The 17,849-nt window shown below is 52.3% G+C and overlaps 1 protein-coding gene across 1 annotated transcript; it reads right to left on the minus strand.

Moving 5' to 3' along the window:
• Window positions 1-88: 88 nt before the first annotated feature.
• On the minus strand, window positions 89-16,176 carry PIAS4 (protein inhibitor of activated STAT 4). The gene is made up of 11 exons (XM_033082376.1): window positions 16,090-16,176; window positions 12,699-13,122; window positions 9,209-9,293; window positions 8,190-8,231; window positions 7,841-7,931; window positions 7,440-7,568; window positions 6,901-7,006; window positions 4,323-4,396; window positions 3,681-3,841; window positions 1,954-2,084; window positions 89-773 (listed from the first exon to the last, which is right to left on the minus strand). The coding sequence occupies exons 1-11, from the start codon at window positions 16,114-16,116 to the stop codon at window positions 571-573; spliced, it is 1,473 nt and encodes a 490-aa protein (XP_032938267.1). The 5' UTR covers window positions 16,117-16,176; the 3' UTR covers window positions 89-570.
• Between the last annotated feature and the right edge of the window lie 1,673 nt (window positions 16,177-17,849).

The raw sequence follows: 17,849 nt of genomic DNA on the forward strand, positions 1-17,849 counted from the left end.
CCAGCCCCACCCTACAAACCCCCCCTCTCTATCCTGGGTTATACAACCCCCCCCAGCCCCCTCCCCACACCCCCCTCCCACCCCCAGCCCGGACTCACACGTCCAGCAAAACCTTTAGATTAATTAAGGAATGGTTAATTAACAAGAGGATCAAACTGCACACGGCTTTGGAGATGCAGGGTGGGTGTCCTGGAGGTGTGCAGGGGGAGCTCCCCCGATCCTGGATCCAGGTGAGGGAGGATCCTGCCTGGCTTAAGACACTTTCTTTACTTCAGGCTCCAGTTCAGGGTCAGGCTCTGAGTGGGGTCGTTTTCCAACCAAGAAGCAGCTCAATGGTTTTTGTTTTGTTTTGTTTGTGTCTGGTTTTTTTTGTTTAGGTTTTTTTTTGTTTGTTTTTTGTTTTTTTTTTCTTTTTTCTCTCGTTTTAATGAGTAACTTGGAATAGGAAAGTCACAGGAGATGAGGGAGGGAGGGAGATGAGGTGGGAGAGGACGTTCTCCCCCTCCTCCAGTTTAATAAGCACCAGAGTATTCAAGTCTGTCCGTTGGGAATTCCGAGCCGTGGCTGCAGTCAGCAGGCAGAGACTAAACCTTTCTCATAAGAGCAGCGTCGTTTGGGCTGGGGTCCCTCATCATCATCATCCTCCTCCTCATCCTCCTCCTCGTCCTCCTCCGAGGATGAGCTGTCCAGTGTTAAATCCACAACGTCCGCGGCTTTGCCGTTCTCGCCGGTGCCGTTGGGAGCGGCCAGGAGCCCGTTCACGTCCGAGGAACCTGAGGGGGAGGAGGAGGAGCTGAAACCACTCCTGTCCACCCAGCCTGGACAAGGGGAGGCTCCAGGGAGAGCTCAGAGCCTGGAGGGATCCAGGAGAGCTGGAGAGGGGCTGGGGAGAAGGGAGGGAGGGACAGGACACAGGGAATGGCTTCACTGACAGGGGAAATAGTGGGGAGGAATTGTTCCTTGTGAGGGAATAGTGGGGAGGAATTGTTCCTTGTGAGGGAATAGTGGGGAGGAATTGTTCCTTGGTATTGGGGAAAAATTCTTCCTTGGCCAGAGGGAAGAGTGGGGAGGAATTGCTCCTTGTGAGGGAATAGTGGGGAGGAATTCTTCCTTGGTATTGGGGAGGAATTGTTCCTTGTGAGGGAATAGTGGGGAGGAATTCTTCCTTGGCCAGAGGGAATAGTGGAGAGAAATTGTTCCTTGGTCAGAGGGAATATTGGGGAAAAATTCTTCCTAGGTATTGGGGAGAAATTCTTCCTTGGCCAGAGTTGGAATAGTGGGAAGGAATTGTCCCTTGGTATTGGGGAGAAATTGTTCCTTGGCCAGAGGGAATAGTGGGGAGGAATTCTTCCTTGTGAGGGAATAGTAGGGAGAAATTCTTCCTTGGCCAGAGGGAATATTGGGCAGGAATTGTTCCTTGGCCAGAGGGAATATTGGGGAGGAATTGTTCCTTGGTCAGAGGGAATATTGGAGAAAAATTCTTCCTTGGTATTGGGAAGGAATTGTTCCTTGGCCAGAAGGAATATTGGGGAGAAATTCTTCCTTGGCCAGAGTTGGAGTAGTGGGAAGGAATTGTCCCTTGGTATTGGGGAGAAATTGTTCCTTGGCCAGAGGGAATAGTGGAGAGGAATTCTTCCTTGGTCAGAGGGAATATTGGAGACAAATTCTTCCTTGGCCAGATGGAATATTGGGGAGGAATTGCTCCTTGGTCAGAGGGAATATTGGGGAGGAATTGTTCCTTGGCCAGAGGGAATATTGGGGAGGAATTCCTCCTTGTGAGGGTGGGCAGGCCCTGGCACAGAGAAGCCCTGGCAGTGCCCAAGGCCAGGCTGGACAGAGCCTGGAGCAAGCTGGGACAGTGGGAGGTGTCCCTGCCCATGGCAGAAGGTGGCACTGATGATCCTGCACGGTGCAAGTGTGAGATTTCCCCCAGGGCTTTCCAGGCTGTCTCACCTAGAACCAGGATTGGGCACTGGGGGCTGCAGCTCCGCTCCTTCTCGGCTCGGATGGGGCACCAGGAGCCATCCACCAGGTACTCAATCTCATCTGCATCTTCACATTCTGTCAGGATCTTGGACAGGAGCCTGCAGAGGGGACACAGGAGATGTCACAGCCCTGGCACTCAGCAGGGTGTGTGCCCTGAGCCTGCAGTGAACACCAATCTGCTGCTGCCTCCTGAGCTCAGAGCCCTTGGAGCCATGGACTTTATTCCCCATAAAACCAGTGCAGGTTCTGACAGTGCAAATCCATCCCAGCCCTTCCTGTCCATGCTCCCAAACCATCAGCTACCTCCTTAATTAGCTGCAATTAAAGAGAGTTTTGCCTCTTCACCCAGTTTCCCAGGCACTGCTGGCAGGCAGCTGGGGCTGCCCCATCCCCAGGGACATTCCCAGGGACATTCCCAGGGAGGTTTAGCACAAGGTGAGATATCCTTTGGCATTAGGGACTTGGCAATCCAACGAGCAGCACTTCCCTTCCTTCCTAGTTTTATTGCCCAAATCTCCACAGCAGCCACCAGAACAACATTCCTGCAACAGGAACACTGTGAAAAAACACCTGGAATGAGGCCCTTGTTTTATTCCCTGTGTCCCATGTTTGCCTGGCATGTTTATCTGGAAATGCTGCTCTGCCAGGCCTCACTCCCTCCTGGACTCCAGCATTTTCCTTCAGGAGGAAGGAGAACTCTTAGTGGAAAGACTTCCAAGGTCAGGAAAAAATTTGTGGCACCACAGTGGGAGAGTTTCAGCTTTCCCCAGCTCCTGCAGGAGTTGTTCCCACAGCCAATCCCATCACCAGCACAGCAACCACCAAGCTGCAGCTCCCAAAAGCTGACAAGGCCCCGAGGATCCCAGACCTGACCAACCACCCCCTCCCTGCTCGGGAGCCTCCGGCTCTTTCTCGACTCCCAGCACCCAGCTGAGTGCCAGCTTCCCTCTCTCACTTCCAGGCAAATCTGGGAAGGATTTCACCCCACAGAACTGGCATCAAACCCAGCCCTGAGCAGGGATAAAAATCTGCTGAGCCTCTCCCAGGCCCACCCTGCTGCTCCTTGTGCAGGACCTGTGAGGGTTCCACAATGCAGCCCCTCACAGCTTCCCCTTCATCTCTCCCCCGTCAGAGATCTCCAAGGAACTGGATTTTCCTGTCAGGGTTGGCCAGGGGACAAAGCAAACAGGTTATCTGTGCTCAGGCTGCCTGCAAAGCCACAGCTCCTGCATCTGCCCAGGGCCCACAAAGGAACCCTCGGTGGGGCTGGGACAGACTGGTCTGCTCACTTCCCTGTGCCAGGGGAGCTGGAGGCACCCCAAACACTGCTCCAAACTCTCCCTGCTCTTGAGAGAGGCCAATCCCCCAGCCAGGAGGGAGGAGATCATTTCCCAGCAGGCAGGAGCCATGTGTGCTGCTCACCAGTCCTTGGGCAGCACCACGAGGGTGTTGCTGGTCCCAGTCCACAGAAAATTTCCAGAATTTGGGGTAACAAAGCTGCTTCCAAACTCACCCCAAAAGTGCTGCCTGTTCCCTCCCAGCCCATTCCCACCTGTTCTAACACTAAAACACTGAAACCAGAATATTACACACCAGCACAATAAACTCCCAACATTTTCAAAGTGAACTTCAAGCAAGAGCTGGATGCTGCACCCAGTGGGGAAGGGGAAGGGGCACAGAGGTGCAAAACCCACCCATCAATGATGAGCTGGTCGTAGGGGGCAGGTTTGTCACACACAGGGCACATCCATGTGGGTTTTTTCTCATTCATCTGTAGGTAGAAGACGGCATCAAAGCACTGCAGGTGTGCACAGGTCTCGGCCCGGCACGGCACCGACAGGCGCATCTTCACCAGCTGTGGGGGCAGAGAGCAGAGCATCAGCCAGCACACCCCTGGCAAGGAGCCCCCACATCCCCTCAGCAGGAAAAATATTTGTGAGTTTGTAAAGCTGGGCTGGGAGGATGGTTTGGGTTCTTGACAAAACCAGGCTAAAACAGAGCTGGAGCTCCTTGGTTCTGGAGCAAACTGGGAGAGCTGGGGGGGCCTGAAGGGGGCTCCAGGAGAGCTGGAGAGACAAAGGAGGGAGGGACAGGACACAGGGAATGGCTCCTCACTGCCACAGGGAAAATTGGGAAGGGATTCCTGGCTGGGAGGGTGGGCAGGCCCTGGCACAGGGTGTCCCTGCATCCCTGGAACATCCAAGGCCAGGTTGGATGGGATTTGGAACATCCTGGGCCAGTGGGAGGTGTCCCTGCCATGGCAGGGGTGGCACTGGGTGGTTTTAAGTTCCCTTCCAACCCAAAGTGGAATTCCATGAGAAGCCTGCAGGACTCACTGGACAGATGAGGGACACTCGGACACCGGTGGTGGCGATTTCGCTGTCGGGGTCCAGGCGTAGCTTCTCCTTCACTGCAGGCAGAGCAGAGCACACTGAACAAACACTGAACAAAAAGCAGCACTGAGCAGCACAGGGGGAGCAGCACTGAGCAGCACAGGGGAGCAGCTCAGCCCAGCCCTGGGAGGTGTGGGGATCAGGGAATGGGCACAGGAATTCATGGTGGGAATGGGCACAGGAATTCATGGTGGGAATGGGCACAGGGATTCATGGTGGGGTTTTATTCCCTCTGAGTTCATGGTGGGGTTTTATTCCCTCTGAGTTCATGGTGGGGTTTTATTCCCTGCTGAGTTCATGGTGGGGTTCATTTCCTCCTTTCATGGTGGGATTTTATTCCCCCCTGAGCTCATGGTGGGGTTTTATTCCCTCTGAGTTCATGGTGGGGTTTTATTCCCTCTGAGCTCATGGTGGGGTTTTATTCCCTCCTTGAGTTCATGGTGGGGTTCATTCCTTGCTGAGTTCATGGTGGGGTTTTATTCCCTCCAGGATGGGGGAAATGTCACCCCCCTGGCACTTCCTGAGAGGGAAAACACATCCCATTCCTTTTTCCAGGTTAGTCAGCCTCCTCTCAGCACTGCTGGCCTGCCATTCCTCAGTTTCTCTGCTGGCCACCTCCTTTATTCCAGAACATTCCACAGGAAGCAGAACAGGCCCAGAGGTACCCAGCTCAGAGCAAGGCAGCCATGCAGAACCAGGCACAGCAGCCATCCAGCAGAGATCTGGGAGGAATCAGAGGTTTTGGGGAAGGAGGAATCCTGCCCCTGCTGCTGCAGCCTGAAAGGAAAACCCAGAGGAGCAGCAGGGAAATCAAAGCAAGCAGCAGATGGGCAGGGCCCACGTGTGCAGCTCCCACACCAAGGGGCAAAAATCAACCAAAGGAGCTTTGGAATTGCTCCCCAAGCCCTGAGGAGGAGCTGCTGCTCCCACTGCTGTCTGCAGCTGCCTCTGACACTTCCACCAGCGTTTTTCTTTGGAGCAAGTGAACCATTGCTTCTGACCTTTTCAGATCATAACAAGATGTCTCCAGACAATGAGGCTACATGCAGCTCTGCAACACCCAGCTTTAATTAGAGAGTGACTTCTCAGATGTGAAATTCCCAGGAGATTACAAGATTTGGGCTTGTTTTCCTCACATTAGGAGCCTTTTCATCCAAGCTTAATTTTTTATGAAGTTCTTTGTAAGAGCCTTCTCTGGGCATCAATTACTGGGAGACATGGGAAGGAGAATTTTCTAGGATCTCCTGATCAGGATTTTGGATCCAAAGCCACAATCTGTTCTCAGACAATGTTCCTGTGTTAAATTCTACAGAATTGTATGCAAAGGAAGATGAGTCAGCAGTGAGATGTGACTGAAGCCAAAGGGAATTGTTTGCAGAGCAGACCAGAGCTAGAAAAGCCGAGTTTAGGAGCTCCTCAGGTTGGCCAGTCCTGGATATCCAAACAACTTCCAAGCATGAAAACACAAAGGAGCTGAAATAAGACATTGCTCTTATTTGGTTTTATTAAAATCACCAAATACAACTGATCCCTGCCTGAAATCCAGCTGCCTGCATACACCTGGAATCATCTGAACTAAATCCACCTCCAAGCCTGGCAGGCTGAGGAAGTTCAGCCTGGAGAAGGAAGGTTGAGTGGAAATCTCCCAGCAGCATTCCAGCCCCTGAGGGGCTCCAGGGATGCTGCAAAGGGGCTCCAGGGATGCTGCAAAGGGGCTCCTGCAGGAACTGCAGTGAAAAAGGGGGAAATTGAGGTGAGGATGTGCAGGAGAAATTCCTGGCTGGGAGGGTGGGCAGGCCCTGGGGCTGGCCCTGGATCCCTGAAATGTCCAAGCCATGATTTGGAGCAGCCTGGGACAGTGGGAGGTGTCCCTGCCATGGATTTAAAACTATCCTGGGATTCCCTGACAGTTTCTTATCCTTGGGAAGAGTTCTCCAGGATCTGGACACTTTTAAAGACCATCAGAACTGAACAGTGAGAAGGTTTTGTCCAGCAACATGAAAAATTGGGAATCTTCCACACTCCTGAGCTCCAAGTCAGATTCCACCTTGGAAAGGAAATTTCCCCTCGTTTCCAGCAATGTTTTACACGTGCCTCATCCCAGGAGGATTTACCTGAGTGGTTTGGGACAAGCATCTCTTCTCTGAAGCTCTCAAGGCATATCAAAGTGCTGCTGGTGACATCCCACTGCCACCCCAAGGGCAGCAGGACATTGTCACCAGGATCCCTCGCTCCAGAAATGTCCTTTGGCCATGCTGAGGATCACTGCTGCTCATACTGCCCCAGGTGAAGGCATGAAGCCCCTCCAGCCACGACACGAACCTGGCACAAATCCTAAATCCAACTACAGAGCTGCCACCAGAACCACGGCTTGGGGCTGACCTCCCACGACTCACACACAGCTCAGCAAGTCTGTTCAGATAAAAAGTGGGGTTGATAGAGCTGCAGGCAGGCACAGCTGTGAGTGGTGGTGGTGGATCTTCCCCAGCAGGCTGAGCCAGCCCCTCCCACAGCCACTCACCCAGCGCTTTGCAGAGCTCCGGGTGTTTGATGCCGATGGTTTTCAACCTCTGCAGCAGCTCTGCTGAGGTCATCTGCCTCACCAGGTACAGCCCCACCGAGTAGCTCTGGGGAGAGAGGGAGGAGAGGGTGAGGATGGTGCTCTGGGCCCTGCCTGGGCAGCTCTGAGCTCTGCCTGGGCACCCCTGGGCCCCGCCTGGGCCCTGCCTGGGCAGCTCTAGGCCCCGCCTGGGCACCCCTGGGCAGCTCTGAGCCTCACCTGGGCACCCCTGAGCCCTGCCTGGGCAGCCCTGGGCAGCTCTAGGCCCCCTGGGCACCCCTGGGCCCCACCTGGGCAGCTCTAGGCCCCACCTGGGCCCCACCCGAGCACCCCTGGGCCCCACCCGAGCACCCCTGGGCCCCTCTGGGCCCTCCCTGGGCACCCCTGGGCAGCTCTGGGCCCTGCCTGGGCACCCCTGGGCACCCCTGGGCAGCTCTGGGCCCTGCCTGGGCACCCCTGGGCAGCTCTGGGCCCTGCCTGGGCCCTCCCTGGGCTCTCACCTTGCCGTAGTTGCCCCAGGTGACCGTGATGCGGTTGGTGGCTGCAGACAGGTACATGAGGTGGGTGAGGTTGATGGGCCTGCAGGGCCTCTTGGGTTCCACCCCAGGTTTGTTTGAGGGGTAGTAGCCCTAGAGCAGGAAGATGAAATAGATTTATTTATTTTTGAACTCAAGGTTCATCTATTGATCAGCTCCATTAAACTCCACTCAGGTCTCAGGGATGGGGGGAAGGAGCACAAAGCAAACAGCTTTTACACACAACACAATGGCTAACCCATTAAATAATTAGCTTTAAACTTAAGCAGGGCACTTCTATAGTCTGGCATTCATCAGGACAGCAATTCCCTATCAAACTGCACTCATTTCCCCCCCAGATCTCCCCCTGCCCCCCCAGTCCTCACCGGCACGGAGCAGTAGCTGTGGTTCACCTTGACGGCGATGTTGGGAGGGTACTGATCCTCCTGAGGGGAGCTGGTGTCTGTGTAGCAGATTCTGGGCAGAAACAAGACATCCCATAATACCCAGCACTGTGCAAATCCCCATCCCAATCCCAATCCAGGCTCCCTCAGCACAGCCCATCAGGTGGGACTCTGCTGTTGAGGTTCCCAAGTGGAGTTTGAGATGCTCCTGTGAACAAAAAGCTCACTGGGAATTCTCTCTGGAGCCATGAAATCCATGCTGGAACTTGCTGGAATGTTCCCTCCTCCCCTGCTCTGCCCCTGATGTTCAATGAAGCCAGGCCAGACCTACCTGAGCACCACCTGAACCGATTTCACACCGGGTTGCAACTCCCTGGTAAATGAAAGAACAGAAACTTCAAATTAATTATGTACAGAAAAAAAAAAAATCACCCAAACCAGCTGCCAGCCTCAAGAACTTTAGTTGTTCCTAATTTATTTTAATAGACCTTTAAAAATTACCTCACACAACTTTATTTAAATTGTACAATTCCCCCTGCAAATATCAGTGGTCCTGTAATTATTATTTTTTTTTTCCTGATGCACCAACCTACAGCTTTTAAAAACTGCTCAGGTGCCTTCTGGTGATTTGTGAGAATTTATAAAAACTGGGTTTTAAGGTCAGGTTTACCTGACAGTTCTCTGTGTTTAATTATTCAGCTGAAGCTGCTGATGCAAACCAAGGGAATGAATATTAAGGCCCCAGTGTGAATATTTGCAACCCCCATCAGGGCTATTCCTGCCAGGAGCTGAACTGGAATCAGGAAAAGGAATGGAACACACAACAAGGAGGCAAAATAACCGAGATATTCTTCCTCCAGCTCTTTGTTTGATGATAAAGAGAAACATTTAAAGGTTTTATGTTGAATTTTTGGAGGAATTCTCCTGCATGAAAGGGAGCAGGGCAGCCAAGAGGAAACTCCCTGGCACCTCTGAGGAGAGGCTTTGTCTGACTCTGAGTTGCATTTGACAGAGGTCAGGAGAAATCCTAATCCTGATGTTTCCTGGGGCAGCTCCTGCAGCCTCCTCCCCACCCAGGAAGGTCCTTTCAGATGCAAAGAGCCTCTCACACTCTGCCTTTTGAGCACTCCCAGCACAGAATTCAGGTCAGCCACCAATCCATCCCCAAATCTCCATCCCACAGGGGGGTTAGAGCAGCACAAGGGGAACTTAAGGACCTGCAGGGCTGAATTTGCAGCTCCCTCTCCCCCAGAGGAGGAGCAGCCTGATGCCCTCACACAAATTCCCTGCAGAGAACAAAAGCTTCCAGAGGAATTCTGGAATTCTGCATTAACACCCAGTGAGGAGTACCTGGAATTTCTGATCAGCTCCACTTGTCTTGGTGTCAATGCAAAAATGCATGGACTTTCCTGAAGCTTCTCATTATTCTGTGGAACTGAGGAGGGAAGGAGAGAGTGTCCATCAAACTGAGCTCCAGCTGATTGTTATGCTCTGTTTATCTCCAAGTTTTCTTTTCTCCCACACCCCAGAATTCCAATTTTCACCTGTTTTTGTAATTCTGCTTTGATGGGAGCTTTGCTCATTTATTGCTCACTGCTCAGAACAACCAGCACAGGATTGGATTTGATTCATCCCTTTTTAAAAATTATTTTTCTTCCCCTCAAATAATTCAAGAGCCATCAGTTCACCACATCAGTGGTGTCACATCCTCCAGAAGCCCAAGAGGAGACCTGAGCCTGACACAAAAGCCCAAAAACCAACCAGACTGAGCAGGCAGGCTCTGCAAAAGCAAGCAAACAACCCCAGCAACAAAAAAAAGATTAGCTGAGATAATAAAAAAGCAACACAAAAAGCAGCTGGGAGAGACAAAACACAACTTCCAACCCCCTGACCTTGAGGGTGGGACAGCAGCTCACCCTCAGAGAGGCTCAACAAGAGCCCAGCATTAACTGTGGCCTTTTGCACACTGATAATTTGAAGATCAAGTGCATTTAATGTGGGGAAAATGAAGCCTGAGACGTGGGAAAAACTTTGTGGCAGCCTTTACTCCAACCCAAACATGTTTTATTTTCAGTTTTGTGTCTCTCAGCAAAGTTCAGACCCTGAGCTGCTGAAAGTCACGGGAGGAACACAAAGAGGAAGTGCTAAAACAGCTTTTTTAAAATGATTTAGCAAGAACTGGGGGTTTTGCTCTGCCTGGTTATTCAAAGGCAAGAGGGTTTCAGAAGTGGAAAAAAAGGATTTTGTATGGAAAAGAGGAGATGAGGGAAGGATAAAAAACCTGGTGACAACCTGGGGCACTCCAGGTGCTTCCCTCTGGTCCCTTTTCTGCTTTGAAAATGCAAATGGAGCTCACAAAAATAACTTTTAAAAGTAAGAAGGAAGATATCTTCATGGAACTTTTGTTTAGTTCCAGTTCCCATCCAAATTTCTCCTGACAGAAACAACCAGCAGAAAAACCAAACATTTCATTTTCAGCAAGTGATGATTGACAGGGACAATAACAAAAAGTAAATTTTAATATTTCTAATTAAAAACTGCCCAGAAATTGAGTCCTGCTGATTGTTCAGCCACACAAAGACAAAGCAAACCTGATGAGGAGAAGTGAGAAGCTGCTCATGGTTTATTTTGCATTTCTAGCAGCTCACTCTTTTTTTACAACAATGAAATTGCTGCTGGAAAAGGAGCTGGAGGGCACCTGATCAGGTGTGAGAAACATCTGCTGGTGCCCAGCTGCTCCTGGCTCCACACAAACCTCCCCCAGCAGCAGAAAAAAAAAATCAGAGAAAGCTCCAGGGGCCAGGCTGGCCCAGGGGAGGTGTCACTGCCAGGGAGAGGCTGATTTTAACGAGCAGGGGACATTTCCTGGCAACCCAGAACAAAATCTGGTAATCCCAGAGAGGCTCTGGGTGCTTCCACCTCTTGGAGATTTGTTTTCCTTCAAAATCCCATCTTGGAATTGCTGACTGGCACACATTTCACACTGAACAAACCATTCCCCACACAATTATAATGTTGGGGCTTGACTCTGTCATCACTCAGCTCTTTTAATGCCTTCAAATGAAGAAGAAATTATAGAAAATCTGACTAATTGGCCATTTTCTTTTTGTTTCTGCACAATCTAATCTTTATCTATTTTTTTCCCTGCAAGCCACAACAAATATCTTCTCAGCCAAGCCAGACCAGCTCAAGTTGTAAAATCATTTTTAGAGAATTCTGACATTACCACATGGATTTATGAGACACTCAGCAGAACACAACTCCTCTGGACACGCTGAATTTGCTACCAGACCATTCTGTTTGACACCAGTTAACAATATTCTTTGTTTCTCCAAACTGAAAGAATGAAAAATCACTCTCCATGAAATGGGGTTTTACTGGTTACCCACCAAAACACACAGCACCACACAAATAACTGTGAAAAACACACAAAAAAAATTTCTAAAATCCACTCTGAGGTGTTGCCACCCTCTTTTAAATCCACTCTGAGGTGTTGCTACCCTCTTTTAAATCCACTCTGAGGTGTTGCCACCCTTTTTTATCCACAGGATGCTCCAGGTCAGGGATTTTTGGTGCTTCCAAGTTCTAGCCCAAAGTGCCACGTTCCAGCTGGGAGGAAAATCCAGGATTTGGGTTGGGAGGGAGCTGAAGGATGATCCCACAGGCAGGGACACCCTGCACTGCCCCAGGCTGCTCCAGCCTGGCCTTGGACACTGCCAGGGGCAGCCACAGCTTCTCCCTCCCTGTGCCAGGCCCTCCTCACCCTGAATCTCAGCTGAATCTCTCCTCTTTCAGCAGAAAATCTCTTTCAGAAGAAAACCTGTTTTGGTTGAGAACCTCTTTTAGCAGAAAACATCTTTCAGTAGAAAACCTCTTTTAGCAGAAAACCTCTTTTAATTGAAAATCTCTTTCAGTAGAAAACCTGTTTTGGTTGAGAACCTCTTTTAGCTGAAAATCTCTTTTAGTTGAAAACGTCTTTTAGCAGAAAACCTCTTTCAGTAGAAAACCTCTTCTAGCAGAAAACCTCTTTCAGTTGAAAATCTTTTAGCAGAAAACCTCTTTTAATTGAAAACCTCTTTTAGCAGAAAACATCTTTCAGTAGAAAACCTCTTAGCAGAAAACATCTTTTAATTGAAAATCCCTTTCAGTAGAAAACCTCTTCTAGCAGAAAACCTCTTTCAGTTGAAAATCTTTTAGCAGAAAACCTCTTCTAGCAGAAAACCTCTCTTAGTTGAAGACCTCTTTCTGTAGAAAACATCTTTTAATTGAAAACCTCTTTCAGTAGAAAACCTCTTTTAGTTGGAAATCTCTTTCAGCAGAAAACCTTTTTTGGTTGAGAACCTCTTTTAGCAGAAAACCTCTTTTAATTGAAAATCCCTTTCAGTAGAAAACCTCTTTTGGTTGAGAACCTCCTTTAGCAGAAAACATCTTTTAGCTGAAAATCTCTTTTAGTTGAAAACGTCTTTTGGCAGAAAACCTCTTTTAGCAGAAAATCCCTTTCAGTAGAAAACCTCCTCTAGCAGAAAACCTCTTTCAGTTGAAAATCTTTTAGCAGTAACCTCTTCTAGCACAAAACCTCTCTTAGTTGAAGACCTCTTTCTGTAGAAAACCTCTTTTAGCAGAAAACACCTTTTAACTGAAAATCTCTTAGAGCAGAAAACCTCTTTTAGTTGAAGACCATCCCCTCTCCCAACATTCTCTCTGAAAAGCTGTTTCCCTCTTTTATCAACCACTGAGATAAATATTAAACATTCCTCTGCCAACTCTGAGCACGAGAGCAAAGAGAGGAGGAGTTGTCTCACCTCCCCATCCCCTCCACCATCCCCAACCCCAACCTCACCCAACTCCGTCGGCTTCAGCAGCTCATCCAGCGTGGTGTAAAAGGGCAACTTCACCAAGCGAACCTCGGGCTTGGCCACTTTGGGGGGCAACCTGCCCAGTCCGTTCAGGTATTTGCCGTAGAGGGCAGGGTAGTCGATGTTGGCGGCGGGCAGAGTCCGGGCCACGGCGCCGCCGCGCTCGTAGGACGCGTGCAGGGGCAGCGGCTCCGCGCGGTGCGGCGGCGCCTGCGCCACCTCCGAGCCCTTCTTGTTGTAACGAGTCTCGTAGAGCTCCTTGATCTTCTTGAACACCTCGGGGCTGCAGTCAAACTGGACCAGCTGCAAAGCTCGGGTCACTAGTTCGTGTTTTAGTCCGCTTTTACTCCTGCCAACAAAACCCAGCAACATCTGAAGATCTGAGACTCGGAAACTCATCACCATGTTCTGGGGGATAAAAAATTAAAAGATGGTCTTATAGTTATGAAAGGCAAAGGTGAAGTTCTCAGTTTATAGCTACAAGGTATGATATTTTTAAATTGTCCCCTCAAAAAGACCCCAATGTGTCCAAAAAGAGACCCCAAACCTGACCAAATGTGACCAAAACCAGGCCTCAAACCTGGCCAAAAAGCGACCCCAAACCCAACCAAATGTGTCCAAAACGAGAACCCAAACGTGACCAAAACCAGACCCCAAACCTGGCCAAAACCAGGCCCCAAAACCTGACCAAATGTGTCCAAAAAGAGACCCCAAACGTGTCCAGAACCAGGCCCCAAACCTGGCCAAAACCAGGCCCCAAACCTGGCCAAAACCAGGCCCCAAACCTGGCCAAAACCAGGCCCCAAACCTGGCCAAAACCAGGCCCCAAAACCTGGCCAAATGTGTCCAAAAAGAGACCCCAAACGCGTCCAGAACCAGGCCCTCAAACCTGTCCAAAACCAGGCCCCAAACCCGGCCAGAACCAGACCCCAGACCTGCTGCTGTCACCTGATTTTGGTTCCCATTTCTTGTCTGAGCCACACAAACACAGAGATGAGCCACTGAAACGTCACCCAAGTGCCAGCCCAGCAGCACAGTCATCAAATGACTCAAAAATCACTCTGACAGATGCTAAGCATCCTCAGGAGTGACCTCAGAGATCTAAACCAAGAGGGCTCACTTGTGGAAGAGCTCATGAACTCCTTCCCCAGCCTGAGGAATCCAAAATTCCCAGAGAAATGTGGAAAATTTCCTCCAAAATGTGTCAGTGCAAGGCACAGGAGGAAAATCAGGATGAGGCTGAGGGGCTGGATGGGAAAACCCCTCCAGAATCCTCCCTACATGCACAGGATCTTTAAAAAGCAGATATTTCAGAGTATGGGAGGATATTCAGATTATTAAAGAGAGCAGTGTGTTCCCAGGAGAACAATGCCAGCAGTTCCCTGTGATCCCAGCCAGGAGCTGCCTTGGTGCCACACTGGAATTATCAATTTCAGTGTTTGATAAGCAGCAAAACCCGGCTCAGCCTTCCAAAATTCCCTCTCTGTGTAATCCAGGCAGAGTCAAAGGCCACAAGAAACCATCAGAAACCAGGAATTCTTCCTGCTCAACCCACAGCTCCAGGCTGGCATTTCAGTTCCCCAAACACCCAACAGGCTTAAAATTGAAAAAAACAGCTGATAAACTACATGGGTTGGAAAATACAAGCAGCCCTGGAAATAAACTATCCACACATATTCACTCCACATCCTCCCTGGTTTGTGGGGAATATGGGAATTCAAGAAGAAACCCCACTAAAAAAAATCCAGCAGATATCCCCCAACCTCTACCCCACTCTTGAATTAATAATTAAAAAGAAAGCACAAAAAATAAACTAACAATCTTATCATTTCCTGGACTAAACCAGCTACAGATTTTTTTTTTTAAATTAAGAAAACTACAACTGTTTCCAGAAACATTTCACAGCCACTTTTGGATGTGTGGGAATTAGATGAGAGAGAAAATGCCATTTGATTTTCTCCTTTTCCCTTACATATGTCATTTAATCTGAAAACCCAAAAGCTGTTAAGGCACTGTCTGTAGTTAGAGCTTCTGGGAGTCGTGATGAGTCCCAAAATATCCCTGATGAGGGGAAAAAAAGACTGATGAATAAAGAGGAGAGAAAAGATGTTTAATTGCCAGAAATTCAGGATTTCAGAGCAGTGACACCACCTATGAAATCCTGGAGAAATCTACTTTGTGCCTCAAGTTTTCCTCAACTAAAAAACAGAATCAGGATCGTTAAGGTTGGAAAAGACCTCCAAGATCATCAAGCCTGATCAAATCCCACCAGCATCATTAAACTGTGTTAGGAAACGGGGAGAATGCTGCTCTCCCCGAGGGATTTGAAGATAAAAGGTGAATTTGGAAAGATAAATTCATCAGGACACAGCAGCAGGAGGCACCAGGGCATCCCAGGAGCACAGGGACGGGAATTCCTCCTGTGGGAATCGCTCCTAGAGCACCTCAGCCAGGGCTCGTGGGGTGGAAAGCGGAGCTGGAGCCCAGAGTTTCCATTTGGAAGGAATCAAGGATGACGAGATCTGAGCAGCAACACAACAACAAACCCCAAAGAAAGCAAAGCCAGGGCTCGGAGAGCACCAGGACTGCCAGGACCGCTCGTGTGGGACGGCCCAGACCCCAAAAAAACCCCGGGGCGAGGCCTGGAGAGCGAATCCCCCCCTCCAGAACCCCAAAAACGCCTCTCCCCAAGGGATTCCTGCTGCCATCCATCCCCATCCCTGCCGAGGAGCTGGGGAGCGCTTCCCAGGGATCATTTCCTTGGGAACACTTGCAGGGGACGCTCCCCGGCCCGGCCGTTGCTCTTTAACCGCCTCAGCACCGGCTGCCCCCGGCTCGCACAGAGCCGGCATCCCGAGGGGAACGGGAAAACCTCCCGCTCCCCCCTCAAGCGAGGCACAAACCGCCTCGGAAACACAACTCCGAGCATGGATGTGCTGCACCCCATCCCAGAGGGGCCTTGAGGCCGCCCCTGCCCCGGCAGGGCCCGTCCCGGCCGCTCCCGACCCCCGCCCGCCGGACAGCTCCGCACCGAGCCCCCCACACCCGGGGCGGCGAGCAGGGCTGGGGGGCGTGGGGGCAGCACCAGCGATCCTCAATCCCGGCAATTAGCGGGGCAGACCCGGCGTGAGGGCAGCCCCGAGGAGCGCGGGCAGCACCACGGCCCGGCCAAACCCGGTTCGGCCCCGGGAGGTCCGGTGGGGGCTGCGGCCCTGAGGCCGGGGCGGGGCAGTCTCTGAGGTAAAAAGGCGAAAGGACGGCCCCGGAGCGCCACCCCCGCGGTTCGCAGCGCCGCCCCCCGCCGTCCTGCCGCGTCGGGAGCCGCCCGGTGCCGTCGGGGCCCCGCGGGCGGGGCGGCAGCGCCGCTTCCCTCACCTTCGCCTCCACCAGCTCCGCCGCCATCTTGGGCCTCCAGCGTCCACCGCGCCGGGCGCCGCCGCCGGGTCACGTGATGCCCCCGCGCCGGGAGAGGGCGTGGCCGCACCGCCCAATCAGCGCGCGCGCTGCTCTGCCTCAGGCCACGCCCATTGAGCCACGCCCCGCCAGGCCACGCCTCCCACGGGAGTCTTAAAGGGGACGCGCTCCTCAAAACCGGGGGCGCACCGGGGGCGGCCCCGCGGGCACTGCGGTGAACGGGCAGGATGAAGGGTGCTGCCCCCAGGATGGCGGCAGGTGGGTGCCCCAGGGTAGGGCAGGCCCCGCTGGGCTCGGCCCGAGCACTGCGGGCTGTCCCCGGTGAGGACGGATGCTCTGCGGGGCTCCCCGAGGAGGCTGTGTGATCTGGGAGAGGAAGGATGGGGATGGGGTTCCCAGGGAAGGGAGGGCTGCGACAAATTCTGGCCAAAAATCGCTCTGTGGAAGTGACACCCCAGAGAGCCCCAGCTGCGGGATAGTTTGGGATTTTGGGGGGTCTGTGCAGGGCCAGGGGTTGGACTGGATGATCTTTGGGGTAACTCCAGTGTTTGGGGTGAGGCCCTGCACTGGGAGAGCATTTCCAGCAGTTTCCTCTCCTTGTCGTCAACCCCACGTGCTAATTAAACAAAAAAGCCAATTAACAGTTTCTCAGGAAGAGCAGGATGTTAATCAGGTTTCCCAGTTTTCCCTTCTAGGCTGGCAAAAGCCAGGCTTGGTGTTAAAAATCCACCAGATTGCTATGGAAACCCCAAAGGCCGATAATTCATTCTGTCACGGTGGGAGAGCCCAAATCCATCCTGGTTGGAGCTCCATGGCCTTTTCCCGGGAATGTGCTGGGAATCTGGGAGCTGATGTGGGGATTAAGGCTGAGAAAATTGGGATTGTTAGGCCTGGAGAAGAGAAACTTTGGGGTGACCTCACTGTGGCCTTCAGAGATCCCCACAGGGAACATTTAGAGAGACAAGGGACGGAGGGATACACAGAGGGAATGGCTCCCACTGCCAGAGGGTGGGGATGGATGGGATATTGGGATGGAATTCCTCATGGGAGGGTGGCACAGGGTGCCCAGAGCAGCTGTGGCTGCCCCTGCATCCCTGGAACATCCCAGGCCAGGCTGGACAGGGCTGGGAGCAGCCTGGGACAGCGGGAGGTGTCCCTGCCATGGCAGGGGTGGCACTGGATGCTCCTCCATGTCGCTCCCCACCCAAAGCATTGCATGACTCCATGGTTTTTGTGAGCTGTAACGGCGCTGAGGGCACATGGAAGCGGCTCCGGGACATCCCGGTGACATCCCGGTGACACCGGGCCCAGGCCAGGCCAGTTCCGCTCCCGGTGCCCCCGCGCTCCTCCCCGCCAGCAGGGGGCGCTGCAGCACCGCCCCCACCACCCCCAGAGCATGCGCAGTGCGCGCACCCTGCGGGACCGGCCCGGACCCGCCGGTACCGGCACCGCTCCCCGCCACCGAGCGCACAAAAAACACGGAGTCACGGGATGCTTTGGTGCATTCAGTGCCACCCTTGCCAGGGCCACCTCCCACTGTCCCAGGCTGCTCCAAACCCCTGTCCAGCCCGGCTGTCCCTCGGTGTCGCCTCGCTGTAGTCGCGGTGACACCCACGTGGTGCCGGCGAGGCGGAACAGCCTCCGCACCATAGAGTCGGCGGGACAGAGCGGCGCTGCCGCGCACGCGCCCGGCGCAGACCCCGCCCCCAGCGGCGCCGCAC

Source organism: Catharus ustulatus, chromosome 29 (assembly GCF_009819885.2).
Source record: "Catharus ustulatus isolate bCatUst1 chromosome 29, bCatUst1.pri.v2, whole genome shotgun sequence".
Lineage (NCBI taxonomy): Eukaryota > Metazoa > Chordata > Aves > Passeriformes > Turdidae > Catharus > Catharus ustulatus.